The sequence below is a fragment of the Hyperolius riggenbachi genome, chromosome 3 (genome assembly GCF_040937935.1).
Source record: "Hyperolius riggenbachi isolate aHypRig1 chromosome 3, aHypRig1.pri, whole genome shotgun sequence".
Lineage (NCBI taxonomy): Eukaryota > Metazoa > Chordata > Amphibia > Anura > Hyperoliidae > Hyperolius > Hyperolius riggenbachi.
In genome coordinates this window covers 255,981,962-256,008,157 of record NC_090648.1, presented here as the reverse complement: position 1 = coordinate 256,008,157, position 26,196 = coordinate 255,981,962, and the positions used below count along the sequence as shown (strand labels likewise).

The 26,196-nt window shown below is 49.4% G+C and overlaps 1 protein-coding gene across 4 annotated transcripts in view; it reads right to left on the bottom strand.

The window, feature by feature from the left end:
* LOC137561378 (cadherin-related family member 4-like) overlaps window positions 1-26,196 on the bottom strand; it is a 121,381-nt gene that overhangs the window by 65,019 nt on the left and 30,166 nt on the right. For all 4 annotated transcript variants that reach the window (XM_068272673.1, XM_068272672.1, XM_068272674.1 and 1 more), the window contains 3 exons: window positions 25,778-25,897; window positions 23,860-23,963; window positions 18,544-18,689 (listed from right to left, as the gene is read on the bottom strand). In XM_068272673.1, coding sequence (XP_068128774.1) covers window positions 18,544-18,689; window positions 23,860-23,963; window positions 25,778-25,897 — 370 coding nt within the window. The remainder of the gene's footprint in view (window positions 1-18,543; window positions 18,690-23,859; window positions 23,964-25,777; window positions 25,898-26,196) is intronic.

The following is a 26,196-nucleotide window of genomic DNA, read 5'->3' as shown; positions in this document are numbered from 1 at the left end:
AGCCAATCAGGCTGCACTCACCCATGGACATCCGCCCCCCCCCCTATAAAAACGCAGCAGCGCTGGACATGTTCTCAGTCGGGTGCTGCTGCTGTAGTGAGTGGAAGGGAGAGACATTGCTGCAGAGACAGGGACAGTTAGCTAGGCGCTTCTGTTTATTGCTGATTGCTGAAAGCACCCAAAATCAAAAGCCATTTTGAGGGCTCATATTATTCTATTTGTTTTATTGGGTTTTTTTGTGTGTGTGAGACACTGGTCACACTGCATACAAGCCGGCCACAGTCATTGCTGGGCTGTGTAGTTCTACTATACAGTGCAAGCAAGCTAGCACACTGTCTAACATAAGGTGTGCTTAGCTTCCAAATGTATCTGTAATTGATATCTGTCTGTGTGGTTACACACTGCATATAGGCCACAGGCATTGCTGGGCTGTGTAGTTTTACTATACGCTTCTATCTATATTGTAAGCAAGCCAGCACACTGTCTATCATAAGCTGTGCTTAGCTTGCTACTGTATCTGTAATAGATATCTGTTTGTGTGGGTTACACTTACACTGCATTCAGGCCACAGTGAGTTGCTGGGCTTTGTAGTTTTACTATACGCTTGTATCTATATTGCATTGTTGCTTCATTGTGGGCAGACCAAATTTGATCAGCTGGACAGTCACTGTTGTTGAGCCTACCTCAGCCCGACCATATTGGCTGGAAAACTGCCATCTCCTGCACTCTCACCAACGTGCACACCAGCACGGCCATCACTACACAACCAGCTGTTTGTGGCAGTGCGTTACACAGTGAGTTTGGTCTGTCAGTGTGAAGCAGTACACACTACCAGTGGTGCTCAGCAGAGCTCGAATATTCGAGTAGCTCGAATATTCGAGCTCTTTTCCAGCTATTCGAGCTCGGTATTCGAGCTCCGAATAGCTGGAGCTATTCGAATGGGCTATCCGAGTACACTCGAATAGCCCATTCACTATTCGAGCTATTCGAGCAACCCGGCGCTATTCGAGCTCGGTACCGAGCTCGAATAGCGTCATAGCCCAGATTGATGTCCTTAGAGCCAATCAGAGGGCTCCCAGGCCCTCTGACGGCAGCCAATCACAGAGGGGGACCCTGGCCAGCCCCTACCCTATAAATAGCGGCCGCCATGTTCCGTTTCTCCATGCTTGCCTGAGACTTGTACAGAGAGAGAGTTGCTCCTTTGTGCTTTGGCTTAGCAAGTGCTCTATTGTGATCATTTACCTAGCGTTTTTGCTCACCTACACCTGCCATATACACCTATATTGTTGTTAGTTAGATAGACATTGTATTTTAGTTAGTAGCTTGTGTGTTACATTAGAGACAGGCAGCTGCTGCAAGCTTACAGGTTTAGGCCTCAGGGGGGCCTTGCCTCTGTGGGCAGCTGTCCTCTGTTTATTTCTCTCATCTATACCAGTATTTCTGCTGTCCTTTACTAATAGTATTGTAGTTATACTGTACTAGGAGTAGGACACTCACTGACTGTCACTGTTTATAGGCTACTAGCTAGCTCCTGCGTGTGTGCACTCACTCACTGTCTGTGTGTACACACACTCTATTTCCTTCTGATTACTGATAGATTATTGTTATTTAGTTGTACTTACTTACTACTTACTCTTACTGTACCCGTAGGGACACTCACTGTCACTGTTCATATAGGCTACTAGCTCCTGCGTGTGCGCACTGCACTCACTGTCTGAGTGTACACACACAACACACACTCTATTTCCTTCTGATCGCTGATTGATTATCGTAATTAGTTAGTTGTACTTACTGTTACTACTTACTCTTACTGTACTAGGAGTCTAGGACACTCAGTCACTGTCCATAGGCTACTAGCTCCTGCGTGCGTGCACTCACTGTCTGAGTGTACACACACCCACACTCCATTTCCTTCTGATCGCTGATTGATTATCGTAATTAGTTAGTTGTACTTACTGTTAATACTTACTCTTACTGTACTAGGAGTCTAGGACACTCAGTCACTGTCCATAGGCTACTAGCTCCTGCGTGCGGTCACTCACTGTCTGAGTGTACACACACCACCCACACTCTATTTCCTTCTGATCGCTGATTGATTATTGTAATTAGTTAGTTCTACTTACTGTTACTACTTACTCTTACTGTACTAGGAGTCTAGGACACTCAGTCACTGTGTTCATAGGCTTCTAGCTCCTGCGTGCGTGCACTCACTGTCTGAGTGTACACACACCCACACTCCATTTCCTTCTGATCGCTGATTGATTATTGTAATTAGTTAGTTCTACTTACTGTTACTACTTACTCTTACTGTACTAGGAGTCTAGGACACTCAGTCACTGTGTTCATAGGCTACTAGCTCCTGCGTGCGTGCACTCACTGTCTGAGTGTACACACACCCACACTCCATTTCCTTCTGTTCGCTGATTGATTATTGTAATTAGTTAGTTCTACTTACTGTTACTACTTACTCTTACTGTACTAGGAGTCTAGGACACTCAGTCACTGTGTTCATAGGCTACTAGCTCCTGCGTGCGGTCACTCACTGTCTGAGTGTACACACACCACCCACACTCTATTTCCTTCTGATCGCTGATTGATTATTGTAATTAGTTAGTTCTACTTACTGTTACTAGTTACTCTTACTGTACTAGGAGTCTAGGACACTCAGTCACTGTGTTCATAGGCTACTAGCTCCTGCGTGCGTGCACTCACTGTCTGAGTGTACACACACCCACACTCCATTTCCTTCTGATCGCTGATTGATTATTGTAATTAGTTAGTTCTACTTACTGTTACTACTTACTCTTACTGTACTAGGAGTCTAGGACACTCAGTCACTGTGTTCATAGGCTACTAGCTCCTGCGTGCGTGCACTCACTGTCTGAGTGTACACACACCCACACTCCATTTCCTTCTGATCGCTGATTGATTATTGTAATTAGTTAGTTCTACTTACTGTTACTACTTACTCTTACTGTACTAGGAGTCTAGGACACTCAGTCACTGTGTTCATAGGCTACTAGCTCCTGCGTGCGTGCACTCACTGTCTGAGTGTACACACACCCACACTCCATTTCCTTCTGATCGCTGATTGATTATTGTAATTAGTTAGTTCTACTTACTGTTACTACTTACTCTTACTGTACTAGGAGTCTAGGACACTCAGTCACTGTGTTGATAGGCTACTAGCTCCTGCGTGCGTGCACTCACTGTCTGAGTGTACACACACCCACACTCCATTTCCTTCTGATCGCTGATTGATTATTGTAATTAGTTAGTTCTTCTTACTGTTACTACTTACTCTTACTGTACTAGGAGTCTAGGACACTCAGTCACTGTGTTCATAGGCTACTAGCTCCTGCGTGCGTGCACTCACTGTCTGAGTGTACACACACAACACACACTCTATTTCCTTCTGATCGCTGATTGATTATCGTAATTAGTTAGTTCTACTTACTGTTACTACTTACTCTTACTGTACTAGGAGTAGAGTTGGGCCGAACCTCCGATTTTCGGTTCGCGAACCGGGTTCGCGAACTTTCGCGAAAGGTTCGGTTCGCGTTAAAGTTCGCGAACCGCAATAGACTTCAATGGGGATGCGAACTTTGAAAAAAAAAATTAATTATGCTGGCCACAAAAGTGATGGAAAAGATGTTTCAAGGGGTCTAACACCTGGAGGGGGGGATGGCGGAGTGGGATACATGCCAAAAGTCCCCGGGAAAAATCTGGATTTGACGCAAAGCAGCGTTTTAAGGGCAGAAATCACATTGAATGTTAAATGACAGGCCTAAAGTGCTTTCAAACATCTTGCATGTGTATACATCAATCAGGTAGTGTAATTAAGGTACTGCTTCACACTGACGCACCAAACTCATCGTGTAACGCACCGCAAACAGCTGTTTGTGTAGTGACGGCCGTGCTGGACTGGTGCGCACCATGGCGAGAGTGCAGGTTTTGGTGGCTTTACAGCCCATATGGTCAGTCACCTGGCTGATGTAGCTGAATGACAGAACAGTGACTGTCCAGCTGATCAAATTTGGTCTGACCACAATGAGGCAACGACCTTATTATCGTGGGTGTGCCCCCCGAGACACTCATCTAGGCGCCGGTCATTGCTCCATTGTGATACGCAAGCCCCTTCACCACGGCAAGGTAATGATCACGAAGGGGAATGGGCGCATGTTCATGCCTTTTTTTTTGTTGTTGCAGCTGCCCGCAGTGCAGCCAGAAAAATTAGGCAGTCATGTACACGCACCCGAAAAATTATTACAGCGGCCGCTGCTAGCAGCGGCCTAAAAAATTCAGCAATCCGCCTGGAGTCCCGGACCCTGTTGGTGGTGGCGGAGAAGGTAGTGAAGCGGCCTGCAGGCAGACATGCTGTGTGGAGGGACTGGGAGCGACTTAGTCTTCTTGGGGCAGGCCAGGCAGCCAGTCACACGGCGTGCAGGCAGAGATGCTGTATGTGCGGGGACTGACTTAGTCTTGGGGCGGGCAGCAGCCCTCCGGGATCCATGCCTCATTCATTTTTATAAAGGTGAGGTACTTAACACTTTTGTGACTTAGGCGACTTCTCTTCTCTGTGACAATGCCTCCAGCTGCGCTGAAGGTCCTTTCTGAGAGGACGCTTGCGGCAGGGCAGGAGAGAAGTTGGATGGCAAATTGGGACAGCTCTGGCCACAGGTCAAGCCTGCGCACCCAGTAGTTCAAGGGTTCCTCATCGCTGTTCACAGCAGTGTCTACATCCACACTTAAGGCCAGGTAGTCGGCTACCTGCCGTTCCAGGCGTTGGTGGAGGGTGGATCCGGAAGGGCTACGGCGAGGCGTTGGACTAAAGAACGTCCGCATGTCCGACATCACCATGAGATCGCTGGAGCGTCCTGTCTTTGACTGCGTGGACACGGGAGGAGGATTAGTGGCAGTGGTACCTTGCTGGCGTTGTGCCGTCACATCACCCTTAAAGGCATTGTAAAGCATAGTTGACAGCTGGTTCTGCATGTGCTGCATCCTTTCCACCTTCCGGTGAGTTGGTAACAGGTCCGCCACTTTGTGCCTGTACCGAGGGTCTAGTAGTGTGGCCACCCAGTACAGCTCATTCCCCTTGAGGTTTTTTATACGGGGGTCCCTCAACAGGCAGGACAGCATAAAAGACGACATCTGCACAAAGTCGGATCCAGTACCCTCCATCTCCTCTTGCTCTTCCTCAGTGACGTCAGGTAAGTCAACCTCCTCCCCCCAGCCGCGAACAATACCACGGGAAGGTTGCGCAGCACAAGCCCCCTGCGACGCCTGCTGCGGTTGTTCTCCTGCCGCTGTCCCCTCCTCCTCCTCCTCCTCCCCCAAAGAAACACCTTGCTCATCATCCTCTGAGTCTGACTCATCTTCTGCACATGACCTCTCTTCTTCCTCCTCCTCCCCCCTCTGTGCTGCCGCAGGTGTTGAGGAAACAGCTGGGTCTGATGAAAATTGGTCCCATGCCTGTTCCTGCCGTAACGGTTCCTGGTCACGCTCATTCGCAGCTTCATCCGCCACTCTACGCACAGCACGCTCCAAGAAGTACGCGTAGGGAATTAAGTCGCTGATGGTGCCCTCACTGCGGCTCACCAGGTTGGTCACCTCCTCAAACGGCCGCATGAGCCTGCATGCATTTTTCATCATTGTCCAGTTGTCGGGCCAGAACATCCCCATCTTCCCAGACTGTTTCGTTCTACTCCAGTTGTAGAGGTACTGGGTGACGGCTTTCTTCTGTTCTAGCAGGCGGGAGAACATGAGGAGGGTCGAGTTCCAGCGAGTGGGGCTATCGCAAATGAGGCGTCTCACCGGCATGTTGTTTTTACGCTGAATTTCTGCAAATCGTGCCATGGCTGTGTAAGAGCGCCTCAAATGCCCACAGAACTTCCTGGCCTGCTTCAGGACATCCGCTAAGCCAGGGTACTTTGCCACAAATCTTTGAACCACCAGATTCATGACATGTGCCATGCAGGGTATGTGTGTCAGCTTCCCCATATGCAAAGCGGCAAGCAGATTGCTGCCGTTGTCGCACACCACGTTGCCTATCTCCAGGTGGTGCGGGGTCAGCCACTCATCCACCTGTTTCTTAAGAGCAGCCAGGAGAGCTGCTCCAGTGTGACTCTCCGCTTTGAGACAAGCCATGTCTAAGATGGCGTGACACCGTCGTACCTGGCATGCAGCATAGGCCCTGCGGAGCTGGGGCTGTGTAGCTGGAGAGGAGAACTGCCACTCAGCCAAGGAGGAGGAGGAGGACAGCGAAGAGCATGTAGCAGGAGGAGAGGAGGTGGCAGGAGGCCTGCCTGCAAGCCGTGGAGGTGTCACAATTTGGTCCGCCGCTTTCTGCTTGCCATCGTTCACCACCAGGTTCACCCAATGGGCTGTGTAGGTAATGTAGCGGCCCTGCCCGTGCTTGGCAGACCAGGCATCCGTGGTCAGGTGTACCCTTGACCCAACGCTCTTCGCAAGAGATGACACCACTTGCCTCTCAACTTCACGGTGCAGTTGGGGTATGGCCTTTCTGGAAAAATAAGTGCGGCCTGGCATCTTCCACTGCGGTGTTCCGATGGCCACAAATTTACGGAAGGCCTCAGAGTCCACCAGCCGGTATGGTAACAGCTGGCGAGCTAACAGTTCCGCCACGCCAGCTGTCAGACGCCGGGCAAGGGGGTGACTGGCCAAAAGTGGCTTCTTCCGCTCAAACATTTCCTTCACGGACACCTGACTGCTGCTGTGGGCAGAGGAGCAGGAACCGCTCAAGGGCAGAGGCGGAGTGGAGGAGGGTGCCTGTGAAGGTGCAAGGGAGAGAGCGGCATAAGCAGATGATGCACCTGAAGGAGGAAGAGGAGAAGGAGGGTGACTTTGCTTTTGTGTGCTGCTGCTGCTTTTGCTCAGGTGGCCATCCCATTGCTGTTTGTGCCTTTTCTGCAGGTGCCTTCGTAAGGCACTTGTCCCTACGTGAGTGTTGGCCTTTCCACGGCTCAATTTTTGTTGGCAGAGCGAACAGATGGCTTTGGTCCGATCTGAGGCACACACATTAAAAAATTTCCACACCGCTGAGCCACCCTGGGATGTGGGCACCTCAGCAGCTGATGCTGAAGGGCAAGTTGGCTGGCTGTACATAGGTGGCGAATCTGGCGATACATGGTGCCGGACTCTGCCACCAGCTGTTTCTGACGAAGAGCTGCCCCAGCTTCTTTCAGCAACTTCTATCCTCCTACTACTCTCTGACTCCCCCTCTGAACTGTCCCCCTCTTCATCTCCTCTATTGGGAACATACAGAGGATCCCTATCATCGTCATCATCGTAATCATCCTGCCCAGCTTCGCTTGCCTCAGAAAAATCCAAATGTGTAGGTCCTTCATCCTCCTTACACGTTACATCCATAGTGTTGTCGCGTAACGCAGACATATGAGCTGGTGAAAATTCATCTGGCTGTAACAATGGCTGTGCATCAGTGATTTCACCACCACTAAATAATTCTTGCGAAGTGTCAAATGCAGCGGAAGTGGTGCTAGTAGTAGCGCTGGTGGCTGAGCAAGATGAGGTGTTCTGTGTCGCTAAATACTCAACCACGTCCTGACAATCTTGGGAGGTGATGGGACGTGCCTTCTTCCGAGCACTGTACTGTGGGCCAGGTCCACACGAAATTACATTTACACGACCTCGCGCAGACCTGCCGGGTGGCCTTCCTCTGCCTCTGCCACTACCTCTTCCTCTTCCTCTACCTGTTTTGTCCATATCGGGTATGCACGGAGTGGTATATCACACTGCGTGCACTCACGTAGGTAGGTGGGTTCACTTAACTGCACAGGTATGCGCACTGATGCGGTGGGTTCACTGAACAGTACAGGTATACAGTGGCGGGTTCACTGAACACAACAGGTATGCAGTGGCGTGTTCACTAAACAGGTATACAGTGGCAGGTCCACTGAACAGAACAGGTATACAGTGGCAGGTCCACTGAACAGAACAGGTATACAGTGGCGGGTCCACTGAACAGAACAGGTATACAGTGGCGGGTTCACAGAACAGGTATGCAGTGGCAGGTTCACTGAACACAACAGGTATGCAGTGGCGTGTTCACTAAACAGGTATACAGTGGCAGGTCCACTGAACAGAACAGGTATACAGTGGCGGGTTCACAGAACAGGTATACAGTGGCGGGTCCACTGAACAGAACAGGTATACAGTGGCGGGTTCACAGAACAGGTATACAGTGGCGGGTCCACTGAACAGAACAGGTATACAGTGGCGGGTTCACAGAACAGGTATACAGTGGCGGGTCCACTGAACAGAACAGGTATACAGTGGCGGGTTCACAGAACAGGTATACAGTGGCAGGATCACTGAACAGGTATGCAGTGGCAGGATCACAGTACAGGTATGCAGTGGGCTGAGGGCTCACTGAACAGAACAGGTATGCTGTGGCAGGATCACTGAACAGCTATGCAGTGGCAGGATCACAGTACAGGTATGCAGTGGGCTGAGGGCTCACTGAACAGAACAGGTATGCTGTGGCAGGATCACTGAACAGGTATGCAGTGGCAGGATCACAGTACAGGTATGCAGTGGGCTGAGGGCTCACTGAACAGAACAGGTATGCTGTGGCAGGATCACTAAACAGCTATGCAGTGGCAGGATCACAGTACAGGTATGCAGTGGGCTGAGGGCTCACTGAACAGAACAGGTTTGCTGTGGCAGGATCACTGAACAGGTATGCAGTGGCAGGATCACAGTACAGGTATGCAGTGGGCTGAGGGCTCACTGAACAGAACAGGTATGCTGTGGCAGGATCACTGAACAGGTATGCAGTGGCAGGATCACAGTACAGGTATGCAGTGGGCTGAGGGCTCACTGAACAGAACAGGTATGCTGTGGCAGGATCACTGAACAGCTATGCAGTGGCAGGATCACAGTACAGGTATGCAGTGGGCTGAGGGCTCACTGAACAGAACAGGTATGCTGTGGCAGGATCACTGAACAGGTATGCAGTGGCAGGATCACAGTACAGGTATGCAGTGGGCTGAGGGCTCACTGAACAGAACAGGTATGCTGTGGCAGGATCACTGAACAGGTATGCAGTGGCAGTATCACAGTACAGGTATGCAGTGGGCTGAGGGCTCACTGAACAGAACAGGTATGCTGTGGCAGGATCACTGAACAGGTATGCAGTGGCAGGATCACAGTACAGGTATGCAGTGGGCTGAGGGCTCACTGAACAGAACAGGTATGCTGTGGCAGGATCACTGAACAGCTATGCAGTGGCAGGATCACAGTACAGGTATGCAGTGGGCTGAGGGCTCACTGAACAGAACAGGTATGCTGTGGCAGGATCACTGAACAGGTATGCAGTGGCAGGATCACAGTACAGGTATGCAGTGGGCTGGGGGCTCACTGAACAGAACAGGTATGCTGTGGCAGGATCACTGAACAGCTATGCAGTGGCAGGATCACAGTACAGGTATGCAGTGGGCTGAGGGCTCACTGAACAGAACAGGTATGCTGTGGCAGGATCACTGAACAGGTATGCAGTGGCAGGATCACAGTACAGGTATGCAGTGGGCTGAGGGCTCACTGAACAGAACAGGTATGCTGTGGCAGGATCACTGAACAGCTATGCAGTGGCAGGATCACAGTACAGGTATGCAGTGGGCTGAGGGCTCACTGAACAGAACAGGTATGCTGTGGCAGGATCACTGAACAGGTATGCAGTGGCAGTATCACAGTACAGGTATGCAGTGGGCTGAGGGCTCACTGAACAGAACAGGTATGCTGTGGCAGGATCACTGAACAGGTATGCAGTGGCAGGATCACAGTACAGGTATGCAGTGGGCTGAGGGCTCACTGAACAGAACAGGTATGCTGTGGCAGGATCACTGAACAGCTATGCAGTGGCAGGATCACAGTACAGGTATGCAGTGGGCTGAGGGCTCACTGAACAGAACAGGTATGCTGTGGCAGGATCACTGAACAGGTATGCAGTGGCAGGATCACAGTACAGGTATGCAGTGGGCTGAGGGCTCACTGAACAGAACAGGTATGCTGTGGCAGGATCACTGAACAGGTATGCAGTGGCAGGATCACAGTACAGGTATGCAGTGGGCTGGGGGCTCACTGAACAGAACAGGTATGCTGTGGCAGGATCACTGAACAGCTATGCAGTGGCAGGATCACAGTACAGGTATGCAGTGGGCTGAGGGCTCACTGAACAGAACAGGTATGCTGTGGCAGGATCACTGAACAGGTATGCAGTGGCAGGATCACAGTACAGGTATGCAGTGGGCTGAGGGCTCACTGAACAGAACAGGTATGCTGTGGCAGGATCACTGAACAGCTATGCAGTGGCAGGATCACAGTACAGGTATGCAGTGGGCTGAGGGCTCACTGAACAGAACAGGTATGCTGTGGCAGGATCACTGAACAGCTATGCAGTGGCAGGATCACAGTACAGGTATGCAGTGGGCTGAGGGCTCACTGAACAGAACAGGTATGCAGCCAGGAAGAAGTTAAGCCTAACTAATCTTTCCCTGAGAGACAGTCTGCAGCAGCTCGCCCTACTCTGACTAATGCAGGCACACGAGTGGCCGTAATGGCCGCCGCTGCCTGCCTTATATAAGGGGGGGTGGGGCTCCAGGGGCTAGTGTAGCCTAATTGGCTACACTGGGCCTGCTGACTGTGATGTAGAGGGTCAAAGTTGACCCTCAGGTGCATTATGGGGCGAACCGAACTTCTTCCGCAAAAGGTTCGCGTGCGGTACCCGCACGCGAACCACCTAAGTTCGCGCGAACCCCGTTCGCCGGCGAACCGTTCGGCCCAACTCTAACTAGGAGTCTAGGACACTCAGTCACTGTCCATAGGCTACTAGCTCCTGCGTGCGTGCACTCACTGTCTGAGTGTACACACACTAAATTTACTTGTGATTACTACTGATTATTGTAACTGCTAGTTGTACTTCCTGACTGTTACTACTTACTTACTGTACTAGGGGACACTCACTCAGTCACCTCACCAACCAACCCACTCCATTAAAGTACCCCACTTTTCAGCCGCCCTTTTAAAAAACTTTTCTTTATACGCCCAAAACATTGAAGATGTCTGGAAGTGGCAGCCAGCGCGGTTTGGGCAAGGGGAAGGGCAGCAAGGGAATCAGGAGGAGAGGGAGCAGCATTGTGGCAAGCCGCAGCCGCGGGCGCGCCACCATGCACAGTTCCGCAGCAGCAGCAGCAGCGTCAGTGGCTAACATTCCTCCCATAGCCACTGGCCGTGGACGCCTTGGGCGCCGCCCAGCAGGAGCATCTGCAACTCACGCTGCAGAGACACAGCAGCAGCAGCGTGTAGCACCTGCTCCCATTTTCCTCCAGCCGGGTCGGAAACGTCCCATTGAGGAAAAGGATGCAGACACTGTGGTGCAACTCATGACGGAGGATGAGCAGCCCGCCATCAGCTCTGCATCCGAGGCCTCCACCCTCACCACCACCACCACCACCACCCCTGTTCGCAGCAGCCGCCCAGCAGGGTCTGGGGAGGAGGCCAGTTCACCGTCACTCGCCGACCTGTCATTCAGCAGTCTTTTGACCCCAGCCATCATGAGTAAATTGTCTGCTGTTGTTGGCGATCTTGAGGAGGAGATGCTGATGGGCACTTTGGGGGATGAGGGATTGGACAGCAAGACTGTGGCGACAGTCAAGCAGCCCATCCATGCATCAGGAGAGGAGTTTGGGGGGTCCTCATCCCAGCAGGACATGTTTCAGGAGGGGGAGGATGATGATGACCCGGTGACAGACAGAGACTGGGTGCCACCACCTCCAGGGGATGTCGTCCTCAGCAGCTCTGAGGAGGAGGAGGAGGATGCTCTTGTGGGCCTTGCAAGGAGGCGCATCATTGCAAGCATTGGCAGCAGCAGTAGGCAGGTCCCACAGCCTGCTGGTGTCTCAGGCTCAGCAGCAGCAGCAGCAGCATCTGCCAGTACCACCACCAGCCGCACCCAAGCCCCCCAAGCCCCCCCCCCAACCACCACAGGGAGACAGGCAGCAGCGCTTCCATGCCGTAGGGGGATGTTTAAGTCACCAATCTGGCGATATTTCACCATGCCCACTGTGTACAGCAAGTACGCCACTTGCAACCACTGTCAGCGGAAGTTGAGCAGAGGTGCAGACCCCTTAAAGTTCTGCACCAGCTCGCTCATCAACCACCTTGCGGCTAAACATTTCCACCAGCATGAGGAGTTCCAGAGGCTGAAGGCATCTGGTGCTGGCAGTGGCACCACACCCATCACTGCACAGCCTTCAGCAGCAGCAGCAGCAACAGCAGCCACCCGCCCTCCTGCTCCTCCAGCAGCACCAGCAGGAGTGCGGAAACGCACTGCTCCTCCCCCCTCTGCAACTCCTGCCGTCGACACTGAGGCCTGTTCTGGCAGCCAGTCCTCAGTGGCCTCCTCCGCTGTGTCTGCTGATTCCCGTGCCAGCAAAAGGCCACGCCAGAGCCTTTTGAGCGAGTCCTTCCAGGGGGTGGTTAGGGCTCTGCCTCCCAGCAGCCGTCGCGTGCGGCAGCTGAACGGCTTGCTGGCACGGGCCATGTGCTCCCAACTCCTGCCGTACACGCTCGTGCAGGAGGGGAGCGACATTCGTGCGCTGCTTGCTTGCGCAGCCCCAGACTGGCAGCTCCCCAGCAGACACTTCTTTGCCCGCAAGGCCATTCCTGCACTGCACCGCTTTGTGATGGCCAATGTGGAGCGAGGGCTGGAGCACGCGGTTGGTGAAAGGGTCCACGTCACCATGGACTCCTGGAGCAGCCGCTTCGGGACAGGCCGCTACCTGTCCTTCACTGTCCACTGGGTCAGCTTGGTGGAAGGGGGTGAGGATGGGAGAGCAGCAGCGGGCACAGCAGCAGCAGCAACACAGTGGGTGGTGCCACCCCGCAGGGTCAGGGGAACTGCAGCAGGTTCCTCCGATCCTCTGCCATCCTCCGGCACACCTGGCCAAACCCCCCGCCTCAGCAGCAGCGTGAAGGCCCGCCACTGCCAAGCGCTGCTGCACTTGGTCAGCCTTGGGAAGACCAAGCTGACGGCAACCCATGTGTTGGCCAAACTCCAGGAGCAGGAGAGGATTTGGCTGACCCCCAGAGGCCTCAGAGTCGGAGAGGTGGTGGCCGACAATGGGGCCAATCTGGTTGCCGCAATAGACAGGGGAAACCTGACCCACATCCCCTGTCTTGCCCACGTGCTGAACCTGGTGGTGCAGAAGTTCCTGCGCACCTACCAGGGGATGGGCGAACTGCTGGAAACGGCAAGGAATGTTGTGCGTCACTTCCGGCGCTCGGCTGCAGCCTGTGCGAGCCTGGAAGACGTGCAAAAGGAGCTGGATCTGCCACGCCATCGGCTGATCCTTGACGTTCCGACTCGCTGGAACTCCACCCTGGCGATGTTGGAGCGTCTGGTTGAACAGAGGCACGCTGTCAAACAGTACCTTGCCCTGGCCACTGTTTCCGCAGCTCAGAGAAGGGACAAGACCAGCAAAATCCCGTCCATCGTCCCCGATGATGACTGGAGGCACATGCAGCAGGTGTGCTTTGTGCTGGCTCCCTTCCTGCAGGCCACAAACATGGTGAGCAGGGACCATGCTATGGTCTGCGAGTGGGTGCCCCTGGTTTCTCTGCTGAACAGGGCCCTCGATGCTTTGCTGGAACAGGGAGCGGCAGCCTTGGACCAGCAGGAGCGGCAACCAGCTGCGCAGTCCACCTCTGAGGGGGAGGAGGAGGAGGACTTGGTGGAGGTCCCTGACCTGGCTGCTGATGAGGGGGATCAGCACAGCGCAGCTGAGTTGGTGCGGGGGTGGAGAGAGGATGAGGCGGCAGAGGAGGAGGATGAGGACAGCACTGACGTCGATGTGCCAGCAGACGTGGCCCGCCTCTTCCCAATGGCAGCGCACATGCTGACGTGCCTGCGCAGGGACCCCAGGGTGATCCAGATGAAGCAGAGGGAGGACATCTGGATCAGCATGATGTTGGACCCACGCCTCAAGGGGAAGTTGAGCCAGTTCCTGCCGCCTGCAGGAGGAGACCCAGCGCAACAAATAAGGAGCTTGCAGCAGGCCCTTGTTGAGCGCTTGGAGGAAGCCTTCCCCCAGCCTTCCACCCCCACTGTCCAGCAGCCAGCACAGAGGCAGCAGCAGGTGCCTGCATCCAGCAGCAGCAAGCGCCCCACAGACCTGCTGTCTCTCAGCCACGAGCTCTACAGGACTGTAGAGGCTCCGGCAGCAGTGACTAGAGAGGAGATGCATGCAGCAGCATCCTCCTCCGGTCACAGCCAGCGCCTGACCCGCATGGTGGCTGACTACATGGGGTCGTACAGCGGGCTTGACAGCGATGCCCCTGTTGATCCCATGGAGTATTGGGTCAAGCGCATGGAGATCTGGAGCGAGCTGGCGCAGTACGCCCTGGAAGTGCTGTCCTGCCCCCCTTCCAGCGTGCTGTCCGAGCGCTGCTTCAGTGCAGCTGGTGGCGTGGTCACCGAGAAACGCTCACGTCTGTCTCACAAGTCTGTGGACAGACTGACGTTTCTCAAGATGAACCAGGCGTGGGTGGAAGGCGAGTTCCTGGCCCCTGTTGTCGGCGAGAGGGGGACATGAACTGGCTGCCGGAACCATCGTTAATGTGCCTTACCACCCTTTACCACCTCCTGGCTCCTGCTCACTAAGCCAGCCTGGTTCACTTTGACTATTACGTCGCCTGCAGCCACACATTTTACACCTACAGTGGGCTGCTGTGTACTGCCCTTCTGCTGTCTGTCTGTGTTTCCCACTGCCAGGGTACACAGAATTACCTTCTTCTGCTGCCACTCTGCCACCAGCTATTACGTCAAACAATAGCTATATTGGTTGTAAAACCAAAAACCAAAAAACCATTAAAAAAAAAAAAGGTTTAATTTTTCTGAGGTGCCCGGGTTGAAAACTGTGTTGTCCCAGTTGTGTATTGGACACAATGTGGGCTGCACGACCGCTGTCTGGGACCTCCTGTTGTGTTTATTTACAGCCCTGGTATCACCGCTAGGTACCAGGGCTATTATGTCACGCTGCCTACCTGCTGCCACACTCACACTGCTCCTCCACACCTCCTCCTGCTGCTGCTGCTGCTGTCTGTCTGTGTTTCCCACTGCCAGGGTACACAGATGATTTACCTTCTGCTGCCACTCTGCCACCAGCTATTACGTCAAACAATAGCTGCTCGCCTACTCCTCCATTCCTCCTCCTGCTGCTGCTGTCTGTCTGTGTTTCCCACTGCCAGGGTACACAGAATTACCTTCTTCTGCTGCCACTCTGCCACCAGCTATTACGTCAAACAATAGCTATATTGGTTGTAAAACCAAAAACCAAAAAACCATTAAAAAAAAAAAAAGGTTTAATTTTTCTGAGGTGCCCGGGTTGAAAACTGTGTTGTCCCAGTTGTGTATTGGACACAATGTGGGCTGCACGACCGCTGTCTGGGACCTCCTGTTGTGTTTATTTACAGCCCTGGTATCACCGCTAGGTACCAGGGCTATTATGTCACGCTGCCTACCTGCTGCCACACTCACACTGCTCCTCCACACCTCCTCCTGCTGCTGCTGCTGCTGTCTGTCTGTGTTTCCCACTGCCAGGGTACACAGATGATTTACCTTCTGCTGCCACTCTGCCACCAGCTATTACGTCAAACAATAGCTGCTCGCCTACTCCTCCATTCCTCCTCCTGCTGCTGCTGTCTGTCTGTGTTTCCCACTGCCAGGGTACACAGAATTACCTTCTTCTGCTGCCACTCTGCCACCAGCTATTACGTCAAACAATAGCTATATTGGTTGCAAAACCAAAACCAAACAAACCATTAAAAAAAAAAAAAAGGTTTAATTTTTCTGAGGTGCCCGGGTTGAAAACTGTGTTGTCCCAGTTGTGTATTGGACACAATGTGGGCTGCACGACCGCTGTCTGGGACCTCCTGTTGTGTTTATTTACAGCCCTGGTATCACCGCTAGGTACCAGGGCTATTATGTCACGCTGCCTACCTGCTGCCACACTCACACTGCTCCTCCACACCTCCTCCTGCTGCTGCTGCTGCTGTCTGTCTGTGTTTCCCACTGCCAGGGTACACAGATGATTTACCTTCTGCTGCCACTCTGCCACCAGCTATTACGTCAAACAATAGCTGCTCGCCTACTCCTCCATTCCTCCTCCTGCTGCTGCTGTCTGTCTGTGTTTCCCACTGCCAGGGTACACAGAATTACCTTCTTCTGCTGCCACTCTGCCACCAGCTATTACGTCAAACAATAGCTATATTGGTTGCAAAACCAAAACCAAACAAACCATTAAAAAAAAAAAAAAGGTTTAATTTTTCTGAGGTGCCCGGGTTGAAAACTGTGTTGTCCCAGTTGTGTATTGGACACAATGTGGGCTGCACGACCGCTGTCTGGGACCTCCTGTTGTGTTTATTTACAGCCCTGGTATCACCGCTAGGTACCAGGGCTATTATGTCACGCTGCCTACCTGCTGCCACACTCACACTGCTCCTCCACACCTCCTCCTGCTGCTGCTGCTGCTGTCTGTCTGTGTTTCCCACTGCCAGGGTACACAGATGATTTACCTTCTGCTGCCACTCTGCCACCAGCTATTACGTCAAACAATAGCTGCTCGCCTACTCCTCCATTCCTCCTCCTGCTGCTGCTGTCTGTCTGTGTTTCCCACTGCCAGGGTACACAGAATTACCTTCTTCTGCTGCCACTCTGCCACCAGCTATTACGTCAAACAATAGCTATATTGGTTGTAAAACCAAAAACCAAAAAACCATTAAAAAAAAAAAAGGTTTAATTTTTCTGAGGTGCCCGGGTTGAAAACTGTGTTGTCCCAGTTGTGTATTGGACACAATGTGGGCTGCACGACCGCTGTCTGGGACCTCCTGTTGTGTTTATTTACAGCCCTGGTATCACCGCTAGGTACCAGGGCTATTATGTCACGGCGAGCTGCCTGCCTCATTGACTGCCTGCTGCCACACACTCATCCTCCTCCTCCTGCTGCTGAATTTACCTCCTGCTGTCTTTGTGTTTCCACTGCCAGGGAGCACATACAATGGCGCTTCCAACATGCGTGCGCCCACCAGCTATTTGTTACGCTCAAAAATAGATGCATTTCTTTAAAAAAAAATTGAAAAGAGAAATACGTGAAGATGATGAAGAAGAAGATGAAAAAGAAGAAGAAGATGAAGAAGATGAAGAAGAAGAAGATGAAGAAGAAGATGAAGAAGAAGATGAAGAAGAAGATGAAGAAGAAGATGAAAAAGAAGATGAAAAAGAAGAAGAAGATGAAGAAGATGAAGAAGAAGAAGATGAAGAAAAAGAAGAAGAAGATGAAGAAGATGAAGAAGAAGAAGATGAAGAAGATGAAGAAGAAGAAGATGAAGAAGAAGAAGATGAAGAAGAAGAAGATGAAGAAGAAGAAGAAGAAGAAGATGAAGAAGAAGAAGATGAAGAAGATGAAGATGAAGAAGAAGAAGAAGATGAAGATGAAGATGAAGAAGAAGATGAAGAAGATGAAGAAGAAGATGATGAAGAAGAAGAAGAAGAAGAAGAAGATGATGAAGAAGAAGAAGAAGATGAAGAAGAAGAAGAAGAAGAAGAAGATATAGAAGAAGAAGATCTAGAAGAAGAAGAAAGATAAAGAAGAAGAAGAACAAGTATATACAGTAACACTACTGAACAAAATTTAGGACACAACTTCTCTTTCCACATTTTTTTTTAAAGGAACATCCCCACATAATCACTTGCTGTTGTTACTTGGAAAAAAAGATGTTTCTTGCATCATTCACCCTCAAAACAAGTGTTGGAAGCTATTTAAGGCCAATTCGAATAGTCAGCTCGAATAGTGAGCTCGAATACCGACTCGAATAGTGAGCTCGAAGTCCGAGGTCGAATCGAATAGTAAAAATTATTCGACTCGAATATTCGACTGACCTCGAATAATTTACTATTCGAATTCGACCAAACTCGAATTTTAAAAAGGGGTATTTGAGCATCACTACACACTACTTACACTACCTGATTGATGTATACACACGCAAGATTTTTTAAAGCACTTTATGCCTCCAACTTAGCAATGCAATGTGATTTCTGCCCTTTAGGGATTGTAAGTGTAACTCTACTCTGCGTCAAATACGTAATTTTCCGAGGGACTTTTGGCATGTATCCCACTCCGCCATGTCCCCCTCCAGGTGTTAGACCCCTTGAAAGAACTTTTCCATCACTTTTGTGGCCAGAAATAGTCCATGTATGTTTTAAAATTCGCCTGCCCATTGAATTCTATGGCGGTTCGCCTAGTTTGCGTGAACTCGATCTTTTGCGGAAGTTCGAGTTTGCAGTTTGTGAACCCAAAATCTGAAGTTTGAGCCATCTCTACTGAGTCCACCTTCTGCTGAAAAGTTAAATTTCATGCTTCTGTGAAGTACTTGTTGGCATACATTAGCATATGTTTCAACTTACACAGCTGTTCCAATTCAATTAAAAAAATAATGTGCACATACCTTCATGTATGCGAAACATGGATGATATTCCTGGAAAACTATAGGTCATTTGAGTATCAGCATCTCGGTCTGTTGCTGTAAATATGTGAAGGATGGATCCAGGGAGAGTGTTTTCAGGCACATAAATAGTGTCATTTTCAAGTTTCCTGTTGGAAAACAGCATACTTTTGCTTGCTTGAATATGTATATATCAGAAATCATTTACGATCATGCAGGTATGAACATGATTGGTGACAGTATTGACAACTAATAATTGTGTCACTTGCTAATAATTGTGTCACTTGTGTCACCCATAATGTAGTTTGTGATAATAATATTTAAAGGGATACTGTAGGGGGTATCTGTATGGTCTGTGCCTGCGCCGTGCGCTCCTGGTGACACCAGCAGGATCGAGGACATGGCAATGCAGGCGCAGTGGTTTTCAGACTTTAAAGTCTGAAATTCCAGGAGTGAACCGGAGGCAGGGCCAGAGCATTGGTGAGTGGCTGCGCGGGCACAGGATGTCTGGGGGGGACCATTAGAAGCCCTGGGTAAGTTCAACTCATTTTCCCCCGACTCCCTACAGTATCCTTTTAAAGATATTCTTACAATAAAAAGCATACCATTCTATTCAGTATGTTCTCCTGGGCCCCTCTGTGCTGTTTCTGCCACTCCCTGCTGCAATCCTGGCTTGTAATTGCCTGTTTTAGTCAGTATTTAAAAACAAAAGACATGGCTGCTAACCAGAGTGTGATAGGCTGAGAGGAGAGCTTGGAGAGGGTGTGTAAAGCTTCTGCCTATCACAAGCAGTGCTGCACATTCCACACATTCCAGCCTGAGCCCAACAGAGCCGACAGAGGAAAGAAGATAAGATTTATTACAGAGACAGGGCAACTAGCAAAGGCTGCAGTATGCCAGAGCAGATTAGAACAGGTATAGGAACTTATAGCAGTACTCCCAACTGTCCCTCTTTTGGAGGGACAGTCCCTCTTTGAGAACCCTTTCCCTCTGTCCCTCTTTCTTCCTCATTTGTCCCTCTTTCAGGACTCATGTAAAAAAATATGTAAATATATGTATTTTTCTACTGAAAAACTGTCTTTAATATACTCTAAAGCTGGCCATACACTAGGACGATTACCCGCCGATCGACAGCAGATTCGATCACTGGGATCGAATTTGCTGTCACATCGTTCACGCTAAACGCTAAATTTCGATCTATTTTGTCCCAAAATAGATCGGTCCCGTCGATCGCTCCGTGCGGAAAAATTACCGTCGATCGCCCGGGGTAGGGAGCGCATCGCTAGCGGCGTAGGATCGACGCAGGTATACATTACCTGAAGCTGGTTCCCGGCATCTTCTCCGCATCGGCTCCCGGCTGGCATCTTCTCCGCATCGGCTCCCGGCTGGCATCTTCTCCGCATCACCTTACGCATCACGGCATCTGTGTAAAACTTCCGGTGTCACTGCAGTGACAGCGGAAGTACAAATAGAGGGCGCTCTATTTGAACTTCCGCTGTCACTGTAGTGACAGAAAGTTATACGCGGATGCCGTGATGCGGAGAAGATGCATGGGACCAGGCTTCAGGCAATGTATGCGGGGGGAGGGGGGAGGAAAGGCGACAGCGGCAGCTCAGTAGATGGTGAATCGGTTTCAGGCTGAAATCGATTCACAATCTGTTTGCAGTAAAGGCAGCCATACGAACCCTCTCTGATCATATTCAATCAGAGAGGAATCTATCTGTTGGTCGAATCTGATGGCAAATCGACCAGTGTATGGCTACCTTAAACGTTATTTATATCCTTTAAATTGATATATTTCTTATTTTCAAATGTTAATATGAAGGAAAATGAACCAGGATAGAAAGGACAAGTGTGGTTTGAATTATAAAACAACATATTTTTCCTATGAAATCTTTATGGTATGCATGGCTAGGGGTGTGTCAGGGGCGTGATTACGGGTGTGCCAGGAGTGTGGCCTAAGTGTCCCTCTACCTTATCTTAAAATGTTGGGAGATATGTTATAGGATAGAAGAAATAAGGCTCAAAATTTTGTTACAGAGTCTCTTTAATACGAAGCACATATTTGTGATGCAGAGGTTTGTGTCTAACCTTGGCAACACCATAGCCTGCAAAATTAATTGTGGCTAAAGTGTGCCGAGGGTGTTTAGTTTTGGCACCTATCAACAAGAAAGGGTGCTACGGCTGTGTGCCTTGATAAGCAATGTCACTACAGCTGTGTTGGATGAATCAGCAAGTGTGTGAAATGTTAAAGGAATACTATCGATGTATGCATTTATTTTTAAATGCTGTATGTTGTAGCACACATTAGGACAAGTACTAGGAGCAATTCGATTCCTCACACAGCTGTTCCTCTCAGCTGTAAAATCCTCCGTCAGTTTTGGCCGTCAGTGTTTGATACAAATGTATCTATATGCTGAGGGCTCCCAGAGGGCTAAGCCCATGTCTGCACAGGGGAGTTGCTATCAACTCCTCAGTTTATAGTTTAATTATCACCTTGCTGAAAGAATCTTATTGATATGGTGGTAAGGGGTTAAAGATTCTAGCAATGTGTGTTTATTATCTTTGCTTCTCTTGACTGATAAAGATACTAATAATGCTAATTGTAAACAGTGGTCTGCCCCTCTCAGCAGCTTGTAAAGTGGATGCAGCCTGGAGTGAATCACCACAAGCAGGCAGCCAGACTGAGTGTAAACACAGACTATTGTTTATAGCTAGTTATATTCCAGCAATATTCCAGCTCATTTAGTTACCTGTTACCACCTCAGATCAGCCTATTTCTCCTCATGTCTCCTGCATGCTGTGAGTGACACAGTGAAATATATTTGTGAGCTGTGTGACAGAGTAACCAAGCAGCTCAGGGTGACCCAAACTACTATGAGCTGTGTGAGAAATGAATTTTTAAGCAGGGATAGCAAGAGAGAGACCTGGGTGAATAAATAAAGTGCCCCTAGCACTAGTGGTAATGTGTACACTAATATACAGTATTAAAAAAAAAAGTCGTTTCAATCGATAGTACTCCTTTAAGGGACAAACTATCTGTAGTTAGTGTTAGGTGTAGTTGAAGGGTAGTTTTAGCCATAGAGACAGTGAAGTTAGTGTGGTGTAGTGACAGTGAGGTTAGTGATAGGCAGAGCAGTAGTGAGGTTAGTGCTTGGTGTAGCGGTGGCAGGAGGGTGAGTGTTAGGTGTAATGGTAATAGAAGGGCTAGTGTTGTCGCAGAAGAGTTGAGATGGCCACACACCATACAATCGGTTTAATTTTGATTCAATTTGAGAATTTTAATCCAATTTTCTGATTGATCGGACGTTTTGATCAGAATCTTAGAGGTACCACACACATGTATTTTCAAGATTGCTACAATTTCGGGATCAATATCGTAAACTCACAAAAATTGGTTGGTTAGAAAAATCAAGAGAAAAAAGTGAATAAATAACGTTTGGTATTATTGAATAGTTACATACGATTTTTCTGGTTGAATACAATTTCACAATCCATCACACACCATACAATTCTTGATAAAATTGGTCTGAATTTTCCAACATATCCAATCTCAAAAAATGAAAAAAAAACAACAACAAAAAAAAACATGGGAAATTTGATCAGATTTTTCAATCGAAAACAAATAAAAGCTTTTTCAGGACAACCGATCATATTTATCGAATAGGGGTAAAATTGGATGATTTAATTGTTTGGCATGTGACCTCCTTTAGTTTGAGAGGAGAGATTAGGACAGGAGTTTGACTCAAGCATAAGGTTTTAAACAGTTATATCAGTAAAATAAAATGACTGATATTAATGTTATCATTACCACTTATGCTAAACTCCCTAGCATATAAACTAAACGTATGCCTTTACTAGCATACAGTATATGTAAGCCTTGTTGGCTTTTCTCATTATCTCTTTTTTTTTGGCTCCTGGATTACATTTTTTAAACTCTCATTGTAATCTTTATATTGTATTTTAAACAGTGATACAGTATATCTACTGTCACCTTACAGAAGAACACATCATGATTTTGTTATTTGGGGCAAAAGATTTGCTTAAAGATTACATAGTTATCTACGTTGGAAAAAGATGTGTGCATCATTTTCAACCTCTTACTGCACTGCTTCCAAGAGGAAAGAATACCCAAGGGGCAGAAATGTCTATCAGTGAATCAAGGTATGATCTTAAAACACTTAGAAGTCATAACTGTGAATGTTCTTCAGAATAAGGAAAGCATCCAAGCCCCATTTGAATAAAAGACTATAGCATTTGCCATAACTTACTATTGGAAAGAGGCAGCAGTACACTCAGTCATGTTATCTGAATTTCCCTATGAAGATTCCTGCTGGGTTCCCTAAAGTAGACTTCCACCTCTCAGACAGCACCCAGACACTCCAGCCAGCACTCAGCCAGCACCTAGCCCTTCCATCCATCCCAGCCAGCACCCAGACACCACAGCCAGCACCTAGCCCTTCCACCCATCCCAGCCAGCACCCAGACACCCCAGCCAGCACCTAGCCCTTCCACCCATCCCAGCCAGCACCCAGACACCCCAGCCAGCATTCAGACAGCACCTAGCCCTTCCACCCATCCCAGCCAGCACCCAGACACCCCAGCCAGCACCTAGTCCTTCCACCCATCCCAGCCAGCACCCAGACACCCCAGCCAGCACCTAGTCCTTCCACCCATCCCAGCCAGCACACACACACTCCAGCCAGCACTCAGACAGCACCTAGCCCTTCCACCCATCCCAGCCAGCACCAATACACCCCAGCCAGCACCTAGCCCTTCCACCCATCCCAGCCAGCACCCAGACACCCCAGCCAGCACCTAGCCCTTCCACCCATCCCAGCCAGCACCCAGACACCCCAGCCAGCACCTAGTCCTTCCACCCATCACAGCCAGCACCCAGACACCCCAGCCAGCACTCAGACAGCACCTAGCCCTTCCACCCACCCCAGCCAGCACCCAGACACTCCAGCCAGCACCTAGCCCTTCCACCCACCCCAGCCAGCACCCAGACACCCCAGCCAGCACCTAGCCCTTCCACCCATCCCAGCCAGCACCCAGACACCCCAGCCAGCACCTAGTCCTTCCACCCATCACAGCCAGCACCCAGACACCCCAGCCAGCACTCAGACAGCACCTAGCCCTTCCACCCACCCCAGCCAGCACCCAGACACTCCAGCCAGCACCTAGCCCTTCCACCCACCCCAGCCAGCACCCAGACACCCCAGCCAGCACCTAGCCCTTCCACCCATCCCAGCCAGCACCCAGACGCCCCAGCTAGCACCTAGCCCTTCCACCCATCCCAGCCAGAAGAAAACTTACTGAAATATTGGCACCTCATCATTTAGATCTTCAATAGTGATTACTACTCCTCCTTCACAGGAAAGCCCACTAGGATCTGTAGCACGTATTATAAGTCTGAACTCCTAATGAAAACATACAATAATATTAACAATAATAACAACCACTGTTAGTCAGTGCTAGTACAGAGGGAAAAAAGAACCACTTGATCTGTTAAGTTTTAAGAGTTATGTTTTTTTCCCCTCAAATCCAGAGGATTAGTTCAGGTAACACCATGCAAGTCTGATTGATGAAGAGTAATGCTGCAGGAAAAAAAATATTTTCCTCCAACTTTTCTATTGAAATAAACTGGGTTTGTTAACTGTCCACTGTGTGCAACATCAGTTAACATCTCCAACAGCTGTTTCAGGGCCACACTGGTCTCCTTTGTCAACAAATAATTAACCAGATCACCAGTGGCGTAGCTAGAGATCATGAGGCCTCATAGAAAAAACTTTCATGGGGCCCTCAGATGGAGGCACTCTTAGGGCCCGTTCAGATCACAAATGCGGATGGCCATGCGTGCGGAACGCGTGCAGACCGCAACGCGTACGAACGCATGGCCATCCACGTTTGTGTGCGTTGCGTGGCTGATCCCATCACTGAAAAGTGAATGGGACAGCCAGGCGTTTTAGCAAAATCTGCGTGCAGCATGCGTTCCCGGACCGCACAGGTACGGAACGCATGCAGTGTGAACATCAGACATTGCACTCTATGCAATGTCTGATGTCGTGCGTATCGGCCACCTGCACGCGTTTCCAAAACGCGGCTGGAAACGCGTGCAGTGTGAACGGGCCCTTAAGCAATACCATCTGCCACTACTCTATGGATATGAGTTCATTGGGCAATTTACATTATCATGCAATCAAAACTGCACATAGTTCATGGGCACTGAGACAAAGTCAGAGGGTGGAGAAACGCAAAAAAGTTATTGGAAATAAATTAGGTACCCACTGAGCCACCTATGCTCCAGGGCCCCATAGCAACTGCTATGGCTATTGCTGCGCCCCTGCAGATCACTAATTCTATCATAAATAATCTAACATAAATATGTACATAATTAACCTTTACAGTACAGTAACAGTAGTAATCCAAAATTAGGTGCAAATGTGCACAATATTAACCTTCATGGTAGCTGTAGTGATGCATATTACAATGCAACACGCAATACAATTCCGTGTAGCTTGGCACAGCATAGCCACATCCTTACTTCCTATTAATCAGTCATGGCCACTGTGATGTGCTAAGCTGTCGTTTTGCAATTTGCAATCCTTTGGGTTGCCAAATCAGGCCCAGTGTTTTCTAGACCACAAAAAGTTTTAAAACGGGATACCCAAGCAGCTCAGGGTGACCCAGAACCACTAGTAAAGTATAGGGAACTAAAATTAATCAAAAAGCCCTCCTACTAAAAAAACAACGCTCAGTGTCGTTTGCCTTCTTGAAACAGAGAGTATTTGCAATAATTCAGCTTTAAGTGAGCAACTGTAGCTTCTTCCCCCAATGCATCACTACTAAATCACTGCCATGCACTGATGAGGACCAACAGTCTGAAACAGGCTGTCTGCATGTTGTGTTGATGTGACTGTGTAAAATGTAAAAGCTATAGGCTAGCAATACAGCAGTGGTTCTAGATGCAAATCTGGCTTCAGGGAATCAGGGGCATAAAGAGATAATTTACATATTCAGTAGTTATGCATTGTGGGAAGCCACAGTTGCACACGTAAAGCTAAATTGTTGCAAATACCTTCTGTTTTAAGAAAGCAAACTACACAAAAAGTTTTAGATGTAACTACTAGTAAATGCAGGGGCAGAAGGGAAGTTTGAAATAATAGGAACATTGTCACAGTTTGATATATCAATCAACCATAAAAATTACTGCATAAAAGACTATTGAGCCTACCTCATATCCTGCATCAAAATCTATAGATACAGGAGAACTTATGTAAACAATTCCTAGTCTGGAATCCACATCAAAGAACATTCCAATTTCTGGTCGAGATGTTTGGGACAGAAGTCTATACTGTAATTGGAAACAAAAATCATTGAAAGGACGGACATCTTATGAACAACTTCCAGGCCCGTTTCACACCAGCAACCAGCGTTATAGTTGCGGTGCGATCGGATGATCGCATTGCACTGCAGTCTTAAAAACAGGCTTTGGAGATCCAAGCAGTAATGCGCAGTAATGTAATGTTTGGCAGCAATCCAAACGATAAGTGAGGCTCTCTGCCGCTCACTTCCTGTGGCCAACATACAAATTGCATGGAAGTGTATTGAAAAAATACGCTTTGTGCCCTGCAATATGGATTTTGACCGATA